Source organism: Herpailurus yagouaroundi, unplaced genomic scaffold (genome assembly GCF_014898765.1).
Source record: "Herpailurus yagouaroundi ecotype Mexico unplaced genomic scaffold, PumYag 188, whole genome shotgun sequence".
Taxonomy (NCBI): Eukaryota; Metazoa; Chordata; class Mammalia; order Carnivora; family Felidae; genus Herpailurus; species Herpailurus yagouaroundi.
Window position 1 is genome coordinate 21807031 of NW_024412419.1, and position 22769 is coordinate 21829799.

Consider the following 22769-nt stretch of genomic DNA (forward strand, 5'->3'; position numbering starts at 1 on the left):
AGTCGGTTAAGTGTCCGACTTTGGCTCAGATCATGATCTCACGGTTCGTGGGTTCGAGCCCTGCGTTGGACTCTGCTGAATGCTTGCTCAGAGCCTGGAGCCTGCTTCAGATTCTGTGTCTCCTTCTCTCTCTGCCCCTCTTCCACTCGTACTCTCACTCTTTCAAAAATAAATAAATGTTAAAAAAAAGAGACGAAAAATACATCATCTACTGTATGTATATTTCAGTGACACGTAGTACATGAATGGTGTGTTTTTTTTCCTTTCTTCTTTTTCTTTTCTTAAAACCTGCATATTTTTTAGTCGTTCAAGAAATAGTTGAACACAGCCCATGGAAAGCTTCAAAAATCTTTTTTCTTTGTTTATTGAGAGAGAGAGAGAGAGAGAGAGAGCACGAGCTGGGTAGGGACAGAGAGAAGGGGAGAAAGAGAGAATCCCAAGCAGGCTCTGTGCTGTGAGATTTACAGACTGTGAAATCATGACCTGAGCCCAAATCAAGAGTGGGACACTTAACCCGCTGAGCCTCCCAGACACCCCGAAAACTTCAAAAATCTTCACTGAAAATATCTCTTTTCCCAAACCTCGCTGTAGTTGCCTCGGGTCTGAAGTTGTCCTGTTGTTGTGTTGAATGTAAGGCGCGTCTTAAAATCCCACACTGACAGGTAGAAATGTGTTGGGATGCCGCATCTCTTCCCCCGGTGGTTTCCGCCTCACCATTCCCTCAAGTTATCACTGCAGCCAAGCACATTTTTTCTCCTTCTGATCTCCTTTATTTCTCATTAATTAAAAACTAGGAGCTATAGTGATCCTCAATTAGTGACTACGCCCAGACAAAACTATGGGTCAACCATAGTAAAAACTTTGTCACTGATCAGTTTTTCTCTTTCATACACACGTTCACACACTTTCACATTCTCACACACACGCTCAATCACACACACACAATTTTAGAGCTAGAAATGCCATTAAAGATTAAGGAATCCATCCCCTAATCCATAAATAATTTTCGTGTTTAGATTTAAACTCTCCACAGCATTCTCAATATTTAAAAATAAAATTAGGGGCACCTGGTTGGCTCAGTCACAGGAATATGTGACTCTTGATCCCAGGGTTATGAGTTCAAGCCCCACATTGGGTGTAGAGATTACTTAAATAAAACTTGAAAAAAATAAAAATTAAATTAAATGAAAATTAAACAATACCTGTGGGTGAACTCTTTTGAGGAGGAGTATGAATAGAATAAAGAAGTTCATGATTAGGTAACCTAGGAAACCATCTTTTTTTTATTTTAATCTGTGGGGGTTTTTTTTCTTCAACAAATGAAGACATACAATAAGCCACACATCTTTAAAGTCTATAGTTTGACACATTTTAACGCATGTGAAGCCATCACCATTGATATAATAAACATATTCATCACCCCCAAAAGTTTTTTGTGGCCCTTGTAATCCTTCTCTCTCCCAGATAACCACTGATCTGTTTTCTGTCACAATAGATTAGTTTGCCTTTTCTCATGTTTTCATGTAAATGGAATAATACAGTATGTATTCCTTTTTTTGGACTGATTTCTTTCACTCAACATTGTTAAGTTTTTGGTTATTGCAGATAAAGCTACCATGAACATTTGTGTACAAGTGTTTATGCAGACATATGTATATTTCCCTGGCGTAATTACCTAGCAATGGAGTGTCTAGGTCATGTGGTAGGTGTATATTTAGCTTTTTAACAAATTGCCAAACTAGTTTTCAAACTGATTGTAACATTTTATATACCTTACGGGCTCTACATCTTTGCCGTCTTGTTATGATCAGTTTTTTGTTTTGTTTTGTTTTGTTTTGTTTTGTTTTGTTTTGTTTTGTTTTGTTTTGTTTTTGAGAGTGAGAGAGAGTCAGAGGGAGGGAGAGAGAGAATCTTAAGCAGGCTCCACGTTCAGCACTGAGCCCCATGCAGGGCTCGATCCCATGGCCCTGGGATCATAACCTGAGCCAAAAGCCATTCTAACAGGTGTGTAGTGATACCTCATTGTGAGTTTTTTGTCTTTTGTTTTTGTTTTGTTTTACGAGATCACCAGTTTGTTACAAAAGGATATAACTCAGGAACAACCAGATGGAAAAGGTGCACAGGGCGAGGTTGGGGGAAGAGATGTGGAGCTTCCATGCCCTCTCCGCATGCACCATTGTCCCTACACCTGCATGTGTTCACCAACCCAGAAGCTCTCCTTTGTGGTTTTTTTTTTTTTTTTAATTTTTTTTTCAACGTTTTTTATTTATTTTTGGGACAGAGAGAGACAGAGCATGAACGGGGGAGGGGCAGAGAGAGAGGGAGACACAGAATCGGAAACAGGCTCCAGGCTCCGAGCCATCAGCCCAGACAGAGCCCGACGCGGGGCTCGAACTCACGGACCGCGAGATCGTGACCTGGCTGAAGTCGGACGCTCAACCGACTGCACCACCCAGGCGCCCCTCTCCTTTGTGGTTTTAATTTGAATTTCTCTAGTGGCTAATGTTGAATGTCTTTACATGTATAGATTCCGTATGCCTTTGGTGAAACGTTCACATCTTTTGATCCGTGTCTTAATTGAGTTGTTAGTCTTTTTATTAGGTTATTGAAGTTGTTTATATTTTCTAGTTACAAGTCACTTACTGGGTATATGTTTTGCAAATGTTTTCTCCCCGGGCTGTGACTTACCTCTTTATTTTCTGAACAGTGTCTTTTGAAGAGCAAAAGTTTAAAAAAAAATTGTTTTAGAGAGAGAGAACATGCAAGTGGGTGAGAGGGGCAGAGGGAGAGAGGGGGAGAGAGAGAGAGAGAGAGAGAGAGAGAGAGAGTCCCAAGCAGGCTCCACGCCCAGCACAGAGCCTGACGTGGGACTCCATCTCACAACCTTGGGATCATGACCTGAGCCGAAATCAAGAGTTGAATGCTTAGCCAACAGAGCCACCGAGATGCCCCAAAAGTTTAAAATTTTGAAGTCCCAATTTATCGATTTTTTGTTCATAATTTCTTTTTTGCACTGTGATCAAGGAATATTTGTGAAATTCCAGGTCACTAAGATTTACTAAATTTTCCATTAGAAAACCCTAGCCCCTACATTTAGGTCCATAATCCATTTTAAGTTGGTTTTTGTATATGGTATATGGTTAGGATGGAGGGGTTTTTGTGTATGGCTGTCCAATTGTTCCGTGCCATTTGTTGACAAGATTATTATCCCTTGTCAAAAAAGCAGTTGACCATCTATGTGTGGGTTTATTTCTGGACTCTCTTTTCTATTCTTTTGATCTATTTGTCTATCTTTACACCAATACCTCCCTGTCTTAATGCTTGTTACAGTAAGAATTGAGAGCAGGGAGTGTAAGTCTTCCAGCTTTTTCTTCATTTTCAAAGTTCTTTTGGCTACTTCGTCTTTGGGAGCAAACTTTTTCAGTGCAGGCAGTAAACCAAAAACTGAAGAGAACTGTACACTGAGTGCATTAATCACATACTTGGTAAACATTCTCTGCCCTTAGCGTGGTCCCTTTCTGTCAGCTAAAAGTTAAGACCTTTCTTTAAAATTTTCTCAAGTTGGGGGGTGCCTGGGCAGTTCAGTTGGTTAAACGTCTGACTTCGGCTCAGGTCATGATCTCACGGTTTGTGAGTTCGAGCCCTGCATCGGGCTCTGTGCTGACAGCTCAGAGCCTGGAGCCTGCTTCGGATTCTGTGTCTCCATCTTCCTCTGCCCCTCCCCTGCTCTCTCTCTCTCTCTCTCTCTCTCTCTCTCTCTCAAAAATAAACATTAAGAAAATTGTTTTAATTTTCTCAAGTTGGGGCTTCTGGGTGGCTCAGTCGGTTAAGCATCCGACTCTTGATTTCAGTTCAGGTCATGATCTCATGGTTCATAGGATCAAGCCCCACGTTGGGCTCCGTGATGACAGCATGGAGCCTGCTAGGGATTCTCTCTCTCCCTCTCTCTCTGCTCCTCCCCTACTTGTGCCATCTCTGTCTCTTTCAAAATAAATAAATAAAAAAAACATAAAATTTTCCTAAGTTGTTTGGAGGTGGGGCGGGGGGAGGAAGCTATGAGTGTGTGTGTGTGTGTGTGTGTGTGTGTGTGTGTGTGTGTGTGTGTGTGTGTTAAAAGAAACTTTATTGGGTTTTGGGGGTCCAGGTCCATGGAGGATATTGTCCTCCACGATCCTGGGCTATGACGTCACGGGGAAGAGCCATTCAGCTCCCTCTCTGCCTTACAGTTGGTCAATGGCAAATAGGGGTAGGCTGGGGAGTACCGAACGAACTGGAGGAGTATAAAACTTTTGCGGACTGGAATTGCAACCACTGAGCCATTGCCACCCCATCCTTGCCCCCGTCAGGTTTCCATTCTTTTTGGTGTCCCTCCTTACCACCAGGCCTGGTGGACTGGCCTGAGTCACTTGCCAGGCTTAAGATACTCTAGAACTCATGTTTGGGAGAGTACTCTAGCTCCAAATCTCTATGCCCTAGACTTACTGGACCATCAAAGAGCATTTTTTTTTTTCCTGCTGTGTGGAAAATAGAGAGTTCACAATGGAGCACATTGAGCCTCTGACGGGCTCTGGGATCCCAGGTCCCCAGGTGGCTCCTGGCGGTGCATGGGTCTCCACCCGGACCCACAGATGAGCTTCTGTCCCCTGCTTCCTACAAGAAGGGTGTGCTGAGCTGTCAGGCCTGGACTCAGGCCCATTTGTCAGAGCACTTCTGTATCCATCATCCACTTATTTTGATCTTTAAAGCCCCCCACACACACACACACACACTTAATATCATCTTATTATCCTTCCTCTCCAGGGGGGAATGCTGAGTCTCAGAAGAGTGAAATTCTTGCTATCCATGCTAATCGGTGCAGGGACAGGTCTGCCTGCCTCCCAACCTTGACTCCAGCCCCATTCCTGGATGCCATGTATCCAGGGAAGCCCCAAGGCAGCCTCCCTCGGCAGTTTGATGGTATTGTTATCGATTAGCTTTGGAACCAAAATGAGAACTCACCCACATCAGAGTAGACGAGGAAAAGAGAGCAAGGTGGGTGACATGCGGCTTATTTCTGGATTGTTGATAAATCCCTCCTCTCTGGCATCCATGGGCAGCCTGGACGTACAATAAAGATGGTCGTGGGGCGCCTGGGTGGCGCAGTCGGTTAAGCGTCCGACTTCAGCCAGGTCACGATCTCGCGGTCCGGGAGTTCGAGCCCCGCGTCGGGCTCTGGGCTGATGGCTCGGAGCCTGGAGCCTGTTTCCGATTCTGTGTCTCCCTCTCTCTCTGCCCCTCCCCCGTTCATGCTCTGTCTCTCTCTGTCCCAAAAATAAATAAACGTTGGAAAAAAAAAAAAAAGATTCTCTTTAAAAAAAAAAAAAAAAAAAAACAAAAAAGATGGTCGTGCCCTGATGCCTGTAAACTTTCCCGCTTTGGGATTAGAAGGGGTCTGTTAAGGAGGCGGTTGACAAAGGGCCTCTCTGTGCGGCTCTATTTTAGAATGGTTTCCCCAGGCCCCTTGGCTTCTTAGAAGCTGGCAGCACATTCTCTCCGCCACATAACTCCGTTTGAGGATCATCTCCAGTCTCCATGGTAACTGCATGTCGGGAGACAGCCTGCTCTGTACTGTGGCTTTGTATTAAACACAATGAATTTAAATTGGATGCTCGGCAGTGAAGATAATCATTCTGGATCAGAGAGAAGCCTGGAGCTCCTCATTTCATAATTTTGGATGTTGGCACAATTCTCAGATTGAGCCCTGTAATTCAAGCCCAAGCCCCACCTACCCCTCTGTTTCTAAACTGCAGTTAGGTCCAATTTCACTTGGGCTTTTCTCCAGCTTCTCACAGAGGAGTCTTGGAGCCAGGGAGCCCCTCAGTCAGGTCAGGGCTATCCTGAGCTCTAGAAGGGGCAGCATAATGTAAAAGAAACTTGGGGGCTCTAGAATCAGATGGACCCTCATTCAGTCTGGCTGTGTGACTTCCTCTGAGCCTGTTTTCTTTTTAATTAAAAGAAATTTTTTAGTGTTTATATTTGAGAGAGAGACACAGACAGAGTGTGAGCAGGGGAGGGGCAGAGAGAGAAGGAGACCTAGAATCTGAAGCAGGGTCCAAGGTCTGAGCTGTCAGCACAGAGCCCGACACGGGGCTTGAACTCACAAACTGTGAGATCATGACCTGAGCTGAAGTCGCATGCTTAACCAGCTGAGCCACCCAGGTGCCCCTACCTGTTTTCTTATCTGTCTCCATAATTTTTTCATCCTCCCTGGCTGAACTCTGTACCCATCGTAAATATAACTCCCCCATTCTCCTCTCCCCACCCCCAGCCTCTGGCAACTACCATTCTACTTTCTGTCACCGTGAGTTTGACCACCCTGGGTCCCTCATATATGTAGGTTCATACAGTCTTTGTTCATTTGTGATGGGCTTATCTCTCTTAGCGTAATGCCCTCAAGCTTCAACTGTGTTGTAGCACGCGTCAGAATTTCCTTCCTTTTTAAGGCTGGATAACATTCATATATACCACACTTTATTTATCAGTCTGTCCACCATTGGACACTTGGGTTGGTTCCAGCTTCTGGCTGTCATGAATAATGCTGTGCACACATATATCTGTCTGAGTCCTTGCTTTCAATTAGAGACTCATTTTGAGGAGCAAATAAAATCAATGTTAAGGGGCACCTGGGTGGCTCAGTAGGTTAAGCATCCGACTCTCGGTTTCGGCTCAGGGCATGATCGCACTCTTCGTGAGTCTGAGCTCCACATCGGGCTCTGCGCTGACAGTGCAGGGCCTGTTTGGGATTCTCCGCCCATACCCTACTCCCTGCATGCGTTCTCCCTCTCTCTCCCTCTCTCTCCCTCTCTCTCTCTCTCTCTCTCTCTCTCTCAAATAAACGTTTAAAAAAAAGATAATAGGGGTGCCTGGGTGGCGCAGTCGGTTAAGCGTCCGACTTCAGCCAGGTCACGATCTCGCGGTCTGGGAGTTCGAGCCCCGCGTCGGGCTCTGGGCTGATGGCTCGGAGCCTGGAGCCTGTTTCCGATTCTGTGTCTCCCTCTCTCTCTGCCCCTCCCCCGTTCATGCTCTGTCTCTCTCTGTCCCAAAAATAAATAAACGTTGAAAAAAAAAATTAAAAAAAAAAGATAATAAATATTAAGAACACTGCACACAGTAGGCCATCAGTAAACGTTAATTTCTTTCCTGAGTGTGAGTTCAGGCGCCGTTAACTGCCACAGTGGTCTGCTGGCTTCGGTGAGAGTGATGTCACTTTCTACTGAGCAAGCTGCTTCTGTGTCCCCGCAACATGCTCATCTGCCGTGTCTGGGAATTAACACAGTTCGTTCCATGGTTTAAAGGAAATGTCTTAACCATGAAAACGCGCATCGTCTCATGCATGCTTTTACATTCTCCCACCAGTTGGTATGCATGTATCCCTGCTTCCAGAAACGACAAGATGTTAGGGCTGATGTATGTACTTCCTTATCAGTTGTCTATTTTAAGTCTTCCCTCTGGGAGACCCTGATGCAGGGGTGAGATCACCCCAGGCTGTGAGATTCTGTGCTTCGTAACTGTTTCACAGGCGTCAGATCTGTTCTGAGCATTACAGAAGAGTATGGGATTTGGAGGGAAGATACCGACCCCAGTTCTGGCCCACCTCTCAAACACTGAGGTGAGGAAAACGTCTGTTGCCCGTGGTGGTTGTGAAGATTAGATGAGGGAAGTACTTTGCTGTGTGACCCGCTCCTGGAGCAGCCCATGCCCTGGGGGAGAAAAGGACCAGGTCCTTGGGCTGGGGGGGCAGCTGTCCAGGAGATCCTCCCTGGGTCAAGTTTCATCCAAAGTCCCTATGGTAGGGGTGACTCTCCACTGCCTTGGGCGCCTCCAGGGGTGGGAATCCCAGAGCTCAGGAACTGTCTTTCCTGCAGGGTAGCCCTTCCAGGCCACCGGGCGGCTGCAGCCCCCAAGAGAGTCAGAGCCCCTTTGTACTCAGGAATTTGAGACAGAAGGGGAGGAGGAGGAGGGCTCTTGCCAGCCTCCTGACCTGCGTGCGACCCAGCTTCTCCCTGCAGCAGGCTGTCAGGCCTGTTCTTTATTGCTGAGGCTGGCGGGAGGAGGGGAGATGGGGATCTCACACCGCATCCCAGACCCTTCGCTCACTCCTCAGCAGTGCTGCTCGTGGTGGTAGCGTGTGCGTCCCGAGTCTACCTGTTGAGATCCTGCCTCCACGCACCGCTAACGAACGCAAAAATGCAAATGTCACTCTAAGCCCCAACCAAACTCTGGGCCAGCCCTGAGATGCCTCCCTCCTGATGCTGTGCTGGACCTCTGCCTCGAGCCAGCCCTGTTCCCTGGGCTCCCCGCTCCCTCCGTTCTCCCAGGCTGCTTCCCCTGCACCCGCTGCCGGCCTCACCGGTCCCTCAGAGCAGCATGTTGGTTCCAGCCCTCCCTAGTTGATTCTGCGTGTGACTCCCATAGGAGCATTGGCTCAGTGCCACACTCCTAATTTTCCCACCCCTTGCCTCCGGGAATTTGATTCCACTTCCCGTTTTGCTAAGGGGTCTGGGACCCCTTCTGATCATCTCCTCCTTTCTCTGTTACCCGCCCCTCTTGAATGGATGGAAAGAGTGGCGCCTCCCAGCCTAATAGATATGAAGATCAGCCCTCAGGTTTCCTCATCGGAGTAATGGGCACAATAACGCACCTCTTTCGCAGGGTCGTTGTGAGAATTCACGGGGCACAGAGCACACGCTCAGGGGGCGTCGGTTACTGTTAGTGACGTTCGCCTCCACTGGGTTGACACTCAGCTCTATCTTAAGGCAAACGAAAACTCCTTTTCTTCTTCTTTGTCTTCTGAGAAACAGCTTCCACCTGTCTCTTCCGTCCCCACCCCCAGATTCAGGGCCATGACAATGCAGCCGGCACCCCACAGCCAGAGTCATGTTCCGAAGCCATACGTCATGTTCTTCCCCTGCCCAGAAGCCTGCTGTGACCACAGACGCGTCCAGGGCTGGGGGTGTAGCCAGCGTCCTGTCTGTAAATGTGCTCCTAACCGCCCCCTCCCAAGCTCCCTCAGGACCCCCAGCGGCACAGCACACGAGCTGCTGAACTTTGCTGACCGGACAGAATCCAGGTTCGGCAAGGTCCTCACGTGTTCGGTCCTAATCAGACCTGCCTTGGCCCAAACCAGACAGGTGTGCTGCCTATCCTCCATCACGCCCGCCTTCCGGCTCTCGGCCCGCCTATTTGCACTTGATGGTGTCATCAGGAGGAATGCTATCTTTGCCCTGTACTCTTACAGTACTTTGCAGTCGTTTCTATTACAAATGAAGCTTTTTCTTGTCCTGTTTGCCAGCCACACTCTAAGTGCCTCAGGTGCTTACATTTCTCACCTTTCTGGACCATCTGATACACGTGATAGAGGGCACACGGTGTGCACATTAGTGCTACCTACAAGTTATGCTTACTGGTGATAATCGCTACCATTTATTGGGCTCCGACTGTGTGCAGGGACTGCACTAGGTACTTTACATGCATTATCTCATTTAACTATTGTGACCCCATGGGTATATATTATTATCCTCATTTTACAAATAAGGAAATGGAGGGGCACCGGGGTGGCTCAGTCGGTTAAGCATCCAACTTCGGCTCAGGTCATGATCTTATGGTTGCTGGGTTTGAGCCCCGCATCAGGCTGTGTGCTGACAGCCTGGAGCCTGGAGCCTGCTTCTGATTCTCTGTCTGTCTCTCTCTCTCTCTCTCTGTCTCTGCCCCTCCCCCACTCATGCTCTTGTCTTTTTCTCTCCGTCTGTCTCTCTCAAATATAAATAAACATTTAAAAAATGAGGAAATGGAGCTCAGAGATTAAACAGCTTGTCCAAGGTCTTACAACTAAGTGTAAGTGTCTTACAACTAGGATTTAAACCTGGATCTGCCTGCCTTAGAGGCTGATTCTTGTCACTATACGGTTTTGCCTCTAAATATGACATTAAAATGCCTTTACGTGACAGGCGGATTAAATGTGGGAAAATGTCCTTTTCTCGAAATGCATTGTAACTGAAGGTTGCCTGTTTTCTCTGCAGAAAAATCAAAGAATGAAGTGCGAGTTTTAGATATGGTAATGTTTAGGGTAAGAGCATTGCAAAATCAGAGGTGGGACCAGGCCCCAGATGGTGTGGGAGAGGCCATGGACCCAGAAGGTAGGCATGGAAAGTAAAAGGAAGTTTGGGAGTGCGATTAATTGCAAATGCACAGTTTGGAGAAAACCAGTCAGCTGCAAGCTGCTCAACAGGCTGTAAATCATGGGTGGAGAAAAGACTTGAGAGCTGTATGTAGCGGGAGGGACAGATCACACATCAAATGGATGCTCTGCAGAAAAGCTAGGGTTGATTTTGTTTTTGTTTTGTTTTGTTTTTTCACAGAAAAGAGGCATTTGATAGAAAGAGGTTGGGGTGACTCCGAAGGAGAATGGATGGGGCAGTGGTCAGAGCAGAGGTCAGCACTCAAGCGGCCTGGAAGGGAATTGTCAGAGAGCTGGCTTGAGTTGGCAGTAAAGCTAAGTGTAAGCCTGTTAAGAGTCTCATCACCCTACATCAGGCAAGTGTCATGAATAAAGAGGTGGGACTCCTTCTTAAAAGATTATTAAGAAACTTAAGATGACGACAGCAAAACATTAAACAATCCAAGCACAGAGCCCTTCTAAATGCAGGGCACTGTGGGCTGCACAGCCCACAAAGCTGGCCCTGGCTGGTGGGCTTGTGTTTCAGGATGAGAAAGATATTTACTGAGTGCCAGGCATGGTTCTAAGTACCATAGATGTATCATCTCACTTGATGAAGTGCTCAGGTCCTCCTTTTAGAAAGCTTCTCAAGTTCCAGGACTTGAGTGGTATTTAAGAACTGGCTTTCCAGGGGCGCCTGGGCAGCTCAGTCTGTTGGTTGGGTGTCTGACTTCGGCTCAGGTCATGATCTCACAGTTCGTGAGTTTGAGCCCCCCCTTGGGCTCTGTGCTGACAGCTCGGAGCCTGGAGCCTGCTTCAGATTCTCTGTCTCCCTCTCTCTCTGCCCCTCCCCTGCTCATGCTCTGCCTCTCTCTCTCTCTCTCTCTCTCTTTCTCTCTCTCTCTCTCTCTCTCTCTCTCAGAGGTAAATATTCGGGGGCGGGGGGAAGGCTTTCCAAAGGGCCAGTAAGCAACCAACAGATCCCTGATGGTGCAGGAAGTTACTCCGAGCAAGAGAGGAATCACCAAGCTGGTGATTTTATTTCTCTTGTACTTTGGGAGATTGTGAATAAAAGAAGAGAATTTTCATGTGCAAAGAAAAAGAACTGGTTTGGTGATTCCAAGAGAAGCAGATCTAGCTGAACCGACGACGACTTTCCCAGCTGCATTAGGAAATGTAGAAATGTTTGCTTGACGCTCATTAGCCTACAAAACACATCCAAATACTTGTTATTTGGTTCTCAGTGCTGTAGCGTCCCCCCTTTAAAGATTAAGTTGCCCTTGATCGATAGGTCTAGGTAGCGGCAGATCCTGCTTTTCCGATTCCAATCACCTCCCCCCCCCAAACACACCCCTTTTCTATGTGCTATATGAAAATACACTCCAGGAAGCCCCTCTCCCTCTTCCCCAGTGAAAAACCCCACGAATTATCTCTGGCTCAAGTGCCTTCTCAACAGCGGAGCACAGTCTGTGCCTTGACTTACTGGTTCAGCCTTGGAACAAGCTGCTTCTTTGACAGAAGGGTGGCAGGGCAGGGGCAGGGGGGTGAAATTGGAAGATTAAAAAAACCATTGCTACTGGGAAACCAGCAAAACGTGATTCGAGCTGCAGCAATGCAGAAGATGATAAGTAAGTGATTCTCCAGAGAGCTCTGTCCTGACAAAGGCAAGGAGGGCCAGTACACTCTTCTCTCCAATACTGTGACGGCAGCAAATAAGTCCTATTTTTCTGAAGTTTCTTTCCAACTTGCTGAGCATGGCCCTGGTCAATACAGAGACCCTGCGTGCCCCACAGGGGTCCGTGCGATGACTTCCGAAGCATAAAGATGACATTTATATCCGGTTTAGGTTTAGTTTCAGTACAAGTTCTTGCCAAGTGTATGCCTGGAAAGTCGGTCAGAAAATGGATCCCCATTAAGCATGTTGGATTTTATTAGGAAACAAATGGAGGTGACATTACTGGGCATCAGACAAATCCAGACTTATCCAGCAGAATATCAAATATGTCAGAGACAAATCATGGTAACCCTTTGAAACACTAAAATTAGGTTTCATCTCTGCCAAATGTGCATCATGATGCTGTGTCTGTTGGTTAAACAAATAGTCCCAGTGTCCGTGTTAACTTAATAGTGAGAGATGTGTAGTCCCACATTCACGATTAAAACAAATGCCACATTCTCAATGGGGATGCTTGGCTGGGCAGCAGTGTATGTAAAAAATTAAGGGCTTGCGTTGGTAAACGGGCAGACTTCGTCAGCCACCAGGCTCCAGGAGGCCCTGGTGAGTTAGCCCGTCCGTGGCCCCGCGTGGTATAATTGGGGGTGCACATGTGCACGAAGCTACAACTCCACTTCCGGGCGACGTATACCCTGAAAGTGGAGACCGTTCATGTGTGTGCAAGAATCCTCAAGCGCCATGTGTAGTGGTAAATGCCCATGAATTAGAACTGAATGTGTACACGGAGGAGTATTCATACAATTAATTAGAATGGAAGAAACAAATCTTAAAGATGTTGAATTTTTAAAAAGCATGTTGTAAAAAGGTACGGATAGTACTTGGTGTACATTTTTAACATTCACGAAACAAACATAGTAAAAGCATGAAAACAGAGATGGGATGATCAACCTCAGGGGAGAGGGACAGGGAACAGGATGGAGGGTTTTGGTTGTATTGGTTTTATTTTTTTTTTTTTTTAATTTTTTTTAACATTTATTCATTAAAAAAAATTTTTTTGACATTTATTTATTTATTTTTGAGAGAGAGACAGAGCATGAACAGGGGAGGAGCAGAGAGAGAGGGAGACACAGAATCCAAAGCAGACTCCAGGCTCTGAGGTGTCAGCACCGAGCCTGACACGGGGCTCGAACTCATGAACCATGAGATCCTGACCTGAGCCGAAGTCGGTTGCTTAACCAACTGAGCCACCCAGGCGCCCCTGTATTTCATTTTTTTTTAAATGTGTTTTAAACAACAGCAAAATGTTAACATCTGTTATGTTTGACTAGTGGGTTCATGCCTGTGTGTTATTTTCTATACTTTTACCGTATGGTTGAAATGTTACATAACTTTAAAAGAAAATATTTTAAACACACAAGCGTGGTTAACTAAACTTTAAGTAATTTTTAGCTTCTTCCAAATTTATGTTTAAAATAGATATTATAAATAAAGTAATTGATTCTATTAAGTAAATTTCAGAAAACTAGAAAAAAATAACTCAGACTCTCATCACTGAAAACAGTCCTTGTTAATGTTTTGGTATATTTCCTTCCATGTTTTTCCTTGTGTGGGTGCCTGTGTGTTTAAACATCCTTCTAAGCATCTTGGGTACACATATTGAATTCTGTCTCTTTCGCTCATTACAGTAGCACCCTTTTTCCATGTTATGACTTAGCCTCCATGAACATCATTTCTATTGACTTCCATTAAACATTGTCCACAGCTTGCTTAACCCACACCATTTTTTGCAGAAAAACAGGAACATTCAGTAGTCACACGGTCACATATTCATAAACATAATCCTTTTGAAATCCTCGGGAACAGGATTGGGTCATGCTCTCTGTTGATTTCTACAAGGATGTTTTATGTGGGATGACAGTAAAAAGGTCTGTCACATCTGTGAGATCACATTCCCAGGAAGACAGAGCTTGTCGGCATTCGTCCCGCGGGTTGGAACTGTACATATTTTAAAAGCCAGCTCTGTGTGTCTCTTGCCTGAGAGGAAACAAGTGCTCATACACCCTTGTACATCCAGCATCTGGTCTGGGCTCCTGAACCCGCAGCTGGGGGAGTATTTGCTGATCCTGTTAAACTCTTGTTTTGAGGCCTGAGGTTAATAGTAGAAATAATTATTGCAGATATTTATGTGCTCCTTCCCAGCTTATAAAGGCTCTCACATCCATGGCCACCTGATCTCCTCTGGGAGGGGAGGTCCGAGTGGGTATACAGCTGGCGCTGGATTACAGCCAGAAAGTGGGAAAGTCAGGACCACTGCCCAGTGACACCTACCTGAACTCTTCAGTGACTGTCCTTAGACTCAGGCAAGAGGAGCCATGTCTGCCCAGAGCCCCCTGTCCTCTTCCAGACCACACTCTGGGTCCCTGGAATCCCCTAACAGATGACCCTGAGCATTTCTAGGACCTATGTATGCTTGAATCTGCCCTCCTTGGGGGCCAGACCACCAGTGCCTGTTCGCCTAGGTCCACGGGCAGCATTTTGCAGGGAGTGAGCAGATGAGAGGCCTGCGGGCTGCAGGATGAACCCAAAGCAGGGGTGTGGGCTGGGGGCAGTGCAAAGGCTGAAGGCCGATATCCCCTACGGTGTAGCTCAGAGCTGCAAGGACCCCAAGAACTCCAAATTCAGGCCTGGTCTTCTTGGTCACGTATTTGTCAGAGTAGGAGGATAGGAGGTATTCTGTGTTAACAGTTAGCTTGATCTGTGACTTTTAACTACTTAGAGATTCAGCACATGGACCTCCTTTTCTACTCTCGCTCTGAGACCCACAGATCTTAAGAAGTCTTGCTTCTCTTATCATCCTATACCGTGCTGTTTCCAGGTCTCCTTTTTTCTACCCAAGGCTACAGACATACTGAGGGGAGTGCAGAAGAAAGCCATGGAGGGGCACCTGCGTGGCTCAGTCGGTTAAGCATCCAACTTCCGCTGAGATCATGATCTCACGGTTCCTGAGTTCCAGCCCAGTGTAGGGCTCTGTGCTGGGCTCTGTGCTGGCCGCTCAGAGCCCGGAGCCTGCTTCGGATTCTGTGGCTCCCTCGCTCTCTGCCCCTCTCCCACTCATGCTCTGTCTCTCAAAAAAAAAAAAAAAAGTGAATAAACGTTAAAAAAAAAAAAAGAATCTAGAAGCACAGAAAAATAAAACAATTTAGTGTATAAAATCCCAATAGATAACCCCACCCCCACCCCCATGTCTGCATATAAAGGCAAAAAATGCATTTCGGGGCAGAATAGAGTACAACCACCTGCTATGAAGATGAATCAGCCTGACTGCGATCGGGATCACAAATAGAAGCCAGCTAGTAAGGCTACAATCAGCGGCTCTTCCCCTTCTCTCATTCCCCCCCCCCCCCGCCCCCGCCCCCGCCCCCGCCCCCCGCCATTCTGGTTACCCATCTCTGCCACAGAACTACCGCCCTCTGTTGGTTGCTTTAAGCCATGCAAGAAGTTGGACCTCTGAACTCAGGGCAACAGGGGAAGTGGTCTCCCAGCCAGGGACAACAAGGAGAATCTGTGTTGCGAGAGTTTTAATCGTTTGGCGGCTGAACTTTTTTTTTTTTTTTCAGTACCCCATTCCCCAGCAATATTTCTGATCTGATTTGTGATCAAGGATTTGACTGACTAGAGAAGCAGGAATCATTAAGACAATTTCATTGTCAGAGATAAACAGAGATAAACAGTCCAAATCTGGATGATTAAACACACACATTAGGACAGACTTCACTCAGTCCATTTTATTAGAGAATGGCTCAGTTGACTTTCCCAACGATCCAGGAAGGAAGCTAATTTAGGTAAAGCTTAGAGAGGTTAAGTAGCTATTTATAGTAGCTATTATAGGTAAAGCATCTCAGAGAGGTTAAGTAATGTGGCTGAAGTTATCCAGCTGGGAGGTGGCGAGCGGGGACTCAAGCTTGGGTTCATCTAAGTTCTTGTAAGGACCCAAAAAGAAAGACAGGTTTTGTCCAGACTTACTCATGGAAAAAGAGAGTCACCTTCTATCGGAGCACTCCGAGTAGTGGAGCTCTCTCTTAATTATTCTACTTTGATGAAGTTTTGTTGGGGAACAACACATTAACGTGGAACAACCTTTGGTCACTGCTAGTTCTGGAGGCTTGTGCAGGTCACCTGACAAAATTGGCTTAAAAAAAAAGGTGTATGTGTGGGCGGGGGAGGTGGAGCTTTAATACAGATTTAGCCATTATTCCTGGAATTACAAGAGAGGCTTTTTAAAGATTTCTTGTTAAGTGATGTCATGTGGAGATTGTGAATAGGATAATTTTTCATTGATCAATCATACAGGGACCTAAAAACTGCTCCATCTCAAACAAGATAAATGGAAATGAACTTAACGTGCTTGGAGAAACTGAACACAAAGGCCTCGATGTTGAAAATGCATATGAAAACTTTGAATAAAATTGTTTCATGGAATATGAGAGAATAAGACAAAACAATGTATCCAAACTAACATTTTATTCATTAGGATTTAAATATGTATGTGTAATAGGGCGCCTGGGTGGCTCAGTCGGTCACACATCCAACTTCGGCTCAGGTCACGATCTCACAGCTCATGAGTTCAAGCCCCGCGTCGGGCTCTGTGCTGACAGCTCAGAGCCTGGAGCCCTCTTCGGATTCTGTGTCTCCCTCTCTCTCTGCCCCTCCCTTGCTCATGCTGTCTCTCCCTCTCTCTCAAAAAAAAATTTAGAAATTTAAAAAATCTGTGTGTATCACTAAACATTATAAATAGACATATTATACTGCACTAAACATTTGGTTATGTCATGTATATATTCAAGTTGGTCAAAATTGTTGGGGGGTGGAGGGACTCTTCTTTTTGGGAAATAGAGGCTGGCTTTGAGGCTCCAGTGACACACTAAGTGGTTTTTTCCAAAGCACTGAGCCACAACCCAAGATGAGGAAGAGGCAGGTTTGTGTACTGGATCCAATGGGGTGATGAAGGTTGACACACGGCCTCCAGTGTGTGTCTAGCTCCTCAAAATTTCCCAAGCGTGGCTGCACTGGGGCCTCACAGCCTCTCGCTTAATAGGGTCTGTGGTTGTCCTGAATGTCCACCCAAGGACCTCAGGTGTCTCCCTGCGTCAGTGACTCGGATGTGGGAAAGGATGTGACGAGACTGCTTTTCCCGTCCCCAACAGGCGGCACTAGTCGGAGGCACCACCATGGTCATCGGCCATGTCCTGCCTGACAAGGAGACCTCCCTCGTGGAAGCCTACGAGAAGTGTCGGGGTCTGGCCGACCCCAAGGTCTGCTGTGACTACGCCCTGCATGTGGGGATCACCTGGTGGGCACCCAAGGTAACAGTGCTGGGTAGAATCCTGAAAGAGTAAGTGCTTTTTTTAGGGAGAGGGGCCATTTGGGTGGAGTCAGCTGGGGTGGGGTGCCCTCCCACAGGTAGGGGACGCCCCCCACCATCCTAACTCCCCAGATGCCAAAAGAAAAGACAACATGATTCCACAAGGGGGTGACAAGGCTTGTTCTGCTTAATTTCAAGAGCCAGTGTCCCAGCAGACCCAGAGGCCTGGGGAACGCCGGCTGACCCCTTGCTCAGACCACAAAGCTCTCAACGTGTCTTGATACTCTTCATCGGGTGCCACTTCTGCTGAGTAGCGGGCTTGGCAAGAGTCAGGCTCCAGGGGACGTATTGTTTTCATGCCGGAAGTGACCGCACGGACCTGAGGTCTCCGAACAGAACAAGAGAGTCCTGTCCTGGCTCCGTGCCACCTGGATAAATGGGACTAGGCCACTTTTTTCCTCCTGGGGCCCGGCTCCTGCTCTGAGAGCCCCGAGGCTGCTTCTGGCCTGTGGCTGAGGCTGGCTCCCACTGAGCCCTTTCTCACTTCAGCCCCTGTGCCCCTCGCTTCTGGCTTTCCCGTCCCCCCCGCTGCCCCAGGGGCAGAGTCTAGTCCCCTCCACCCAGGTTCCCACTTCCTGAAAACAGACATTTAGATTTTGCTTCATTTCTGGAGTTTTACCACGTATTACCCCAGAGAAGCAGCCTGGATGCCCGTTCTACTACCAATTCTGTACCGGTACAGGTGCCAGGACCTGCGTGGGCATCCTAAGCAAGCACTGGGGCGCCTGGCTGGCTCAGTCAGTCGAGTATGCAGCTCTTAATCTCAGGGTGGTGAGTTCTAGCCCCACATTGGGCCTGGAGTTTACTTCAAACAAACAAAAAACAAAAAACAAACAAACAACAACAACAAAACAAGCATTGACGTTTTACAAAGTTCTTCAGCTAGGGAGCCTGGTCTAAAGGGCCTGCGTCCCTTCTGAGATGGTAATTAAAAGCCTTGTGTCCTTCTGCCCTTGGGTTTTAGCTTTGAGCGTGGGGCTCCCCCACTCTCCCCTGTTATGTCAGACATGGCCCTTATGAAAGGCCTTGGAGCCCTCCAACCTTCATACCATGAAGACCTCCCTGCTGGCATTGGGTAAAAGTGCAGACCCACCCTGAATGGCAGCCGGCCCTTATCGGAGGAGGGGGTTTTGTTTATTCTCGACACCCTCCTGGGGGGACGACCTTACCCCGAGCCTCTGTATTCCCTCCTCCCAGAGCTGGCCTGGAATAGGGCGTCCGTTCAGATTCTCAGCAACACTGAGGCCAGGCCAGCCCTCCCTAAGTCCCCAGAGGTTGTGGGGACTTCCATGCATCTAGAATTTTATATTCTTTTTTGTTATTATCAAATAATTCTTTTCCTAACTATCGATTTTAAAAAGAGAAAAGAAGCCCATCATTCTGGTTATCCCAACACAACCACTCTTGTTACCTTGGCTTATTTCCCTCCAGTCTTTTTTTTTTTTTCCATGTGTGCTTTTTACATAGTAACTCCTTCACTTAAGTGTGAGCATTTTCTGTGTGGCTGCATGGTCTTCATGACCATCGGTGCGGTGGCCGCTTCATGTCCTATCAAGGAGATAAACCTCAATTTGTTTTCCTGCTGTCAGATCAACGTTGCTTCCATTTTTCCCCAATGTAAACAACGTTAGGATGAATCTCCATATTCATATAGCCAGGCGCCCTGGGTCTCAGGAGTTTCAGCATTATTGTGCCTTCTTTGAAAAAATTTTTTTTAATGTTTATTTATTTTTGAGACAGGGAGAGACAGAGCATGAACGGGGGAGGGTCAGAGAGACAGGGAGACACAGAATCCGAAACAGGCTCCAGGCTCTGAGCTGTCAGCACAGAGCCCGACGCGGGGCTCGAACTCACGGACCGTGAGATCATGACCTGAGCCGAAGTCGGACGCTCAACCGACTGAGCCACCCAGGCGCCCCTATTGTGCCTTCTTTGTAACACCACTTCCATTATGGGAGTGGGGAGCACAGGCCTTGGGGGTAAACGCTGTTAATGCATTCACCAATAAGGCTGACTTGGAGTTAGAAACACAAGACAAGCCTATACGACAGCAGAAACATGCCTAGATGGTCACAATATGGTTCCTACGTTTGTGTCATGCTTGACAATTTTCTTTTTTTTATTTAAAAAAAAATTGTTTTAATGTTTGTTTATTTTTGAGAGAGAGAAAGAGAGAAAGAACGAGCAGGGAAGGGGCAGAGAGGGAGACACAGAATCCGAAGCAGGCGCCAGGCTCCGAGCTGTCAGCACAGAGCCCGACGCGGGGCCCGAACTCACAAACCGCGAGATCATGCCCCGAGCCGAAGTCGGACTCTTAACCGACTGAGCCACCCAGGAGCCCCATGCTTGGCAATTTTCAAAGGCCTTCTGCATCCATTTGCTCACCTGACCTCACAGAGGCCCGGGGGGTGGAAAGAAAATGAGATACTGCAAGTTTGCAGGTGGCCGTATGGTCATTCCTCCCACTGGCCCCCATCTCCTCCGTCCTGGGCCCATCAGCCTCTTGAACATCTGTACTCACGTGGCATTGCCTTTGCATTTTGCTCTCCAGGTGAAAGCAGAAATGGAGACGCTGGTAAGGGAGAAGGGTGTCAACTCCTTCCAGATGTTCATGACCTACAAAGACTTGTATATGCTTCGGGACAGTGAGCTCTATCAAGTGTTGCACGCTTGCAAGGACATTGGAGCGATCCCCCGAGTCCATGCTGAGAATGGGGAGCTCGTGGCTGAGGCAAGGCCGTAGAGAATATTGGGGAAGGGGGGGCTGGGGCACCGATAGAGACAGTTCTCAGGGGGATTCCTGACCACCCATCGCCCATCCCACAATTTCGTCCAGACAAAATGAGTTATAAAAGGCAGTGTGAGATGTTAACACCCCAGATGACAAATCTTTGTCAGAAAATCCACTTGTCTACTGTCTGTCTGTAAAAAAAAAAAAAAAAAAAAATCTCTTCATAGTCCAAAAGGGTTTCTAAGTCTTAGATGATAATAATGTCTTAGTTCTGGTGATATGATATTTAAATTCCATGATAGCAAAAGAACTTGGAGCACCTCTAAGAAATATTTTTTTTTTTAATTTTTTTTTTTTCAACGTTTATTTATTTTTGGGACAGAGAGAGACAGAGCATGAACGGGGGAGGGGCCGAGAGAGAGGGAGACACAGAATCGGAAACAGGCTCCAGGCTCTGAGCCATCAGCCCAGAGCCCGACGCGGGGCTCGAACTCCCGGACCGCGAGATCGTGACCTGGCTGAAGTCGGACGCTTAACCGACTGCGCCACCCAGGCGCCCCACTAAGAAATATTTTTAATGAGATTTGACATCAGAATAAATGACAGTCAGCTCTCCTCTTTCCTCCGCTTTCCTGTCACCTCTCCCCCACCACCCCCGAGGAACTGAGATATTATAGCAATCTGCTCACTGGTGGATGAATCCCTTTGCACCTCCTGGATCTTAAATAGGATGCTTGGTAAGGGTTATTCTAGGTGTTGCTGGAAACTAGAGATTTCCGGTGGGGAAATTCTGATTTTCTTTGGTCTTGATGGTCCACAATCAAGTGGTCTTTGATGGTGGTCTTTGATGTCCCAAGCCTATTGGGTAGTTACAGAACTGGAATTTTAAGAGGAAAAAAAATACCTTCAGTCCTTAGGAAGCGAGGTGCAGGAGAGCCTGGCTGCCAGGGAACCCCATACTTACTCTGCCCTCTGTGGAAGGCGGATACTGCAGAAGTGAGCAAAGCGGCAGGCCTATTGGAATGCACGGTGTCCGGCATGGTTTCGTGTCCCTGGGGTTCGTTATTTTCTCGTATCTGTATGGTTCTCTCAATTTTCTTTCTTTTGCTGTTATTCAGGGTGCTAAGGAGGCGCTAGATTTGGGAATCACGGGCCCAGAAGGAATCGAGATCAGCCGCCCAGAGGAGGTAAGGAAAACTGACTATGCCTCTTCTCAGCTTCTTTCCTGTGGATTCACAGAACCTTTAGGATAGAAGAGGCATCAGTAAATATAAGTTGCATATTATCGCTTTCTCCATGGGTGAAATTCGCATCTGGAAGCTTTTCAGGGAACAGCCATCGCCCTGCGGAGGCTGCCTTGGCCTTGAGCTTCCTTGGGAAAGACTGTTTGGAGGAAACCAGACCCACCTAATTTGATTCTGATTTCAGGGATCTGAGGGAGACCATGTGAGCACATCGGGGGCTGCGTTCCCCAAAAATTGAATGGGGAAAGAAAAGACAGAGTGAAAGCGCTTTCGGGTGTAAGAAGAAATTCCAGATTATAAGCCAGTGATTTAGTGTTGTAGGAATGAGAGCATCTGAGGAAAACTGTGGACCCTTCCCACCAGAAACCAGAAGCACATACGTGTCTATACTCTTGCCCCCTTGTTACCATATTAACCACCACGGTGATCATGAAAAGCCTTGCTCTCCTCTGCCCTCTGGTTTAATCCTGGCACAGTTTGGCAAGGTGCCCACACAAATCCCCAGCGGTCCCCCCGCTAAAGATGTCTGTTCTGGGGGGACCTCACTGGACAAATCGTGCCTTCTCGTCCTGCGACCCCATTCCGACACCTGCCGTTTGTGAAGAGAAAGCTATTTCCCATTTCTTCAAAGCGTTCAATGCAGAGTGGTGGCTGGATGTCCATGAGGGATCGATGGGAGGCCCTGAGGGACGAGGAGCCAGAGACCAGATGTCATGGCACTGCCATCAGACATGCAAGGCCCTGTGAGGACCTGTAAGGACAGGAGTGGGCGGGTGGGCACAGGACTGGGCTTTGTTCAGTTGTATGAGGGAAAAAGCCAAGCTCTGACTGTAGGGTATTAATAGCGAGAGTCACCACTGTTATCATCTACTGGTTAAAGGCTCTACGCCAGGAGAGATTTTGCCCTCCAGCAGACATCTGACAATGTCCAGAGGTATTTTTGGTTGTCCCACCTGGGGGGGGGGGGGCAGGGCGAGGGTGTGGTACTGCTGGCATCCAGTGGAGAGAGGTTAGGGATGCTGCTTGACGATCGATCCTACAGTGCCCAGATAGCCCCCCGCCACAAGGAGTTACCCGACTCAAAATATTCATGGTGCCGAAGTTCAGAAACTCGGATCTAGGTTAATTTCCAGCTTGATATTAGTGAGTATCATTCCTTGCTACTGCGCTTGAGGTGGCTGTGGAAAGAATACCCCAGAAAACACGGAGGGGTTTCTAGGTTTCTGTTTCCTTTTGTTTTGTTGCCTTTTTCTTTTTTTGAGAGAGAGAGAGAGAGAGAGAGAGAGAGAGAGAGAGCATGAGCTAAGGAGAGGCGGAGAGAGAGGGAGGGAGAGGATCTCGAGCAGGCTGCACACTGCCAGCGCAGAGCCTAATGCAGGGCTAGAACTCATGAACCATGAGATCATGACCTGAGCTGAAATCAAGAGTCAGACACTTAACTGACTGAGCCACCCAGGTGCCCCAGATAGGGAAGAATTTTTAAAAATTTGTTTTAATGTTTC

At 47.3% G+C, this 22769-nt stretch overlaps 1 protein-coding gene and 1 long non-coding RNA gene across 4 annotated transcripts in view; one reads left to right on the forward strand and one right to left on the reverse strand.

Moving 5' to 3' along the window:
* Positions 1–22769, forward strand: part of DPYSL5 (dihydropyrimidinase like 5) — a 103872-nt gene that overhangs the window by 57588 nt on the left and 23515 nt on the right. For all 3 annotated transcript variants that reach the window (XM_040496271.1, XM_040496268.1, XM_040496269.1), the window contains 3 exons: positions 17075–17233; positions 19844–20023; positions 21142–21210. In XM_040496271.1, the coding sequence (XP_040352205.1) occupies positions 17075–17233; positions 19844–20023; positions 21142–21210 (408 nt within the window). The remainder of the gene's footprint in view (positions 1–17074; positions 17234–19843; positions 20024–21141; positions 21211–22769) is intronic.
* The window catches only part of LOC121044234 (uncharacterized), a 13130-nt gene continuing 11516 nt past the window's right edge, over positions 21156–22769 (reverse strand). The window contains exon 4 of the long non-coding RNA XR_005797213.1: positions 21156–21265. This is a non-coding gene — a long non-coding RNA (uncharacterized LOC121044234). The remainder of the gene's footprint in view (positions 21266–22769) is intronic.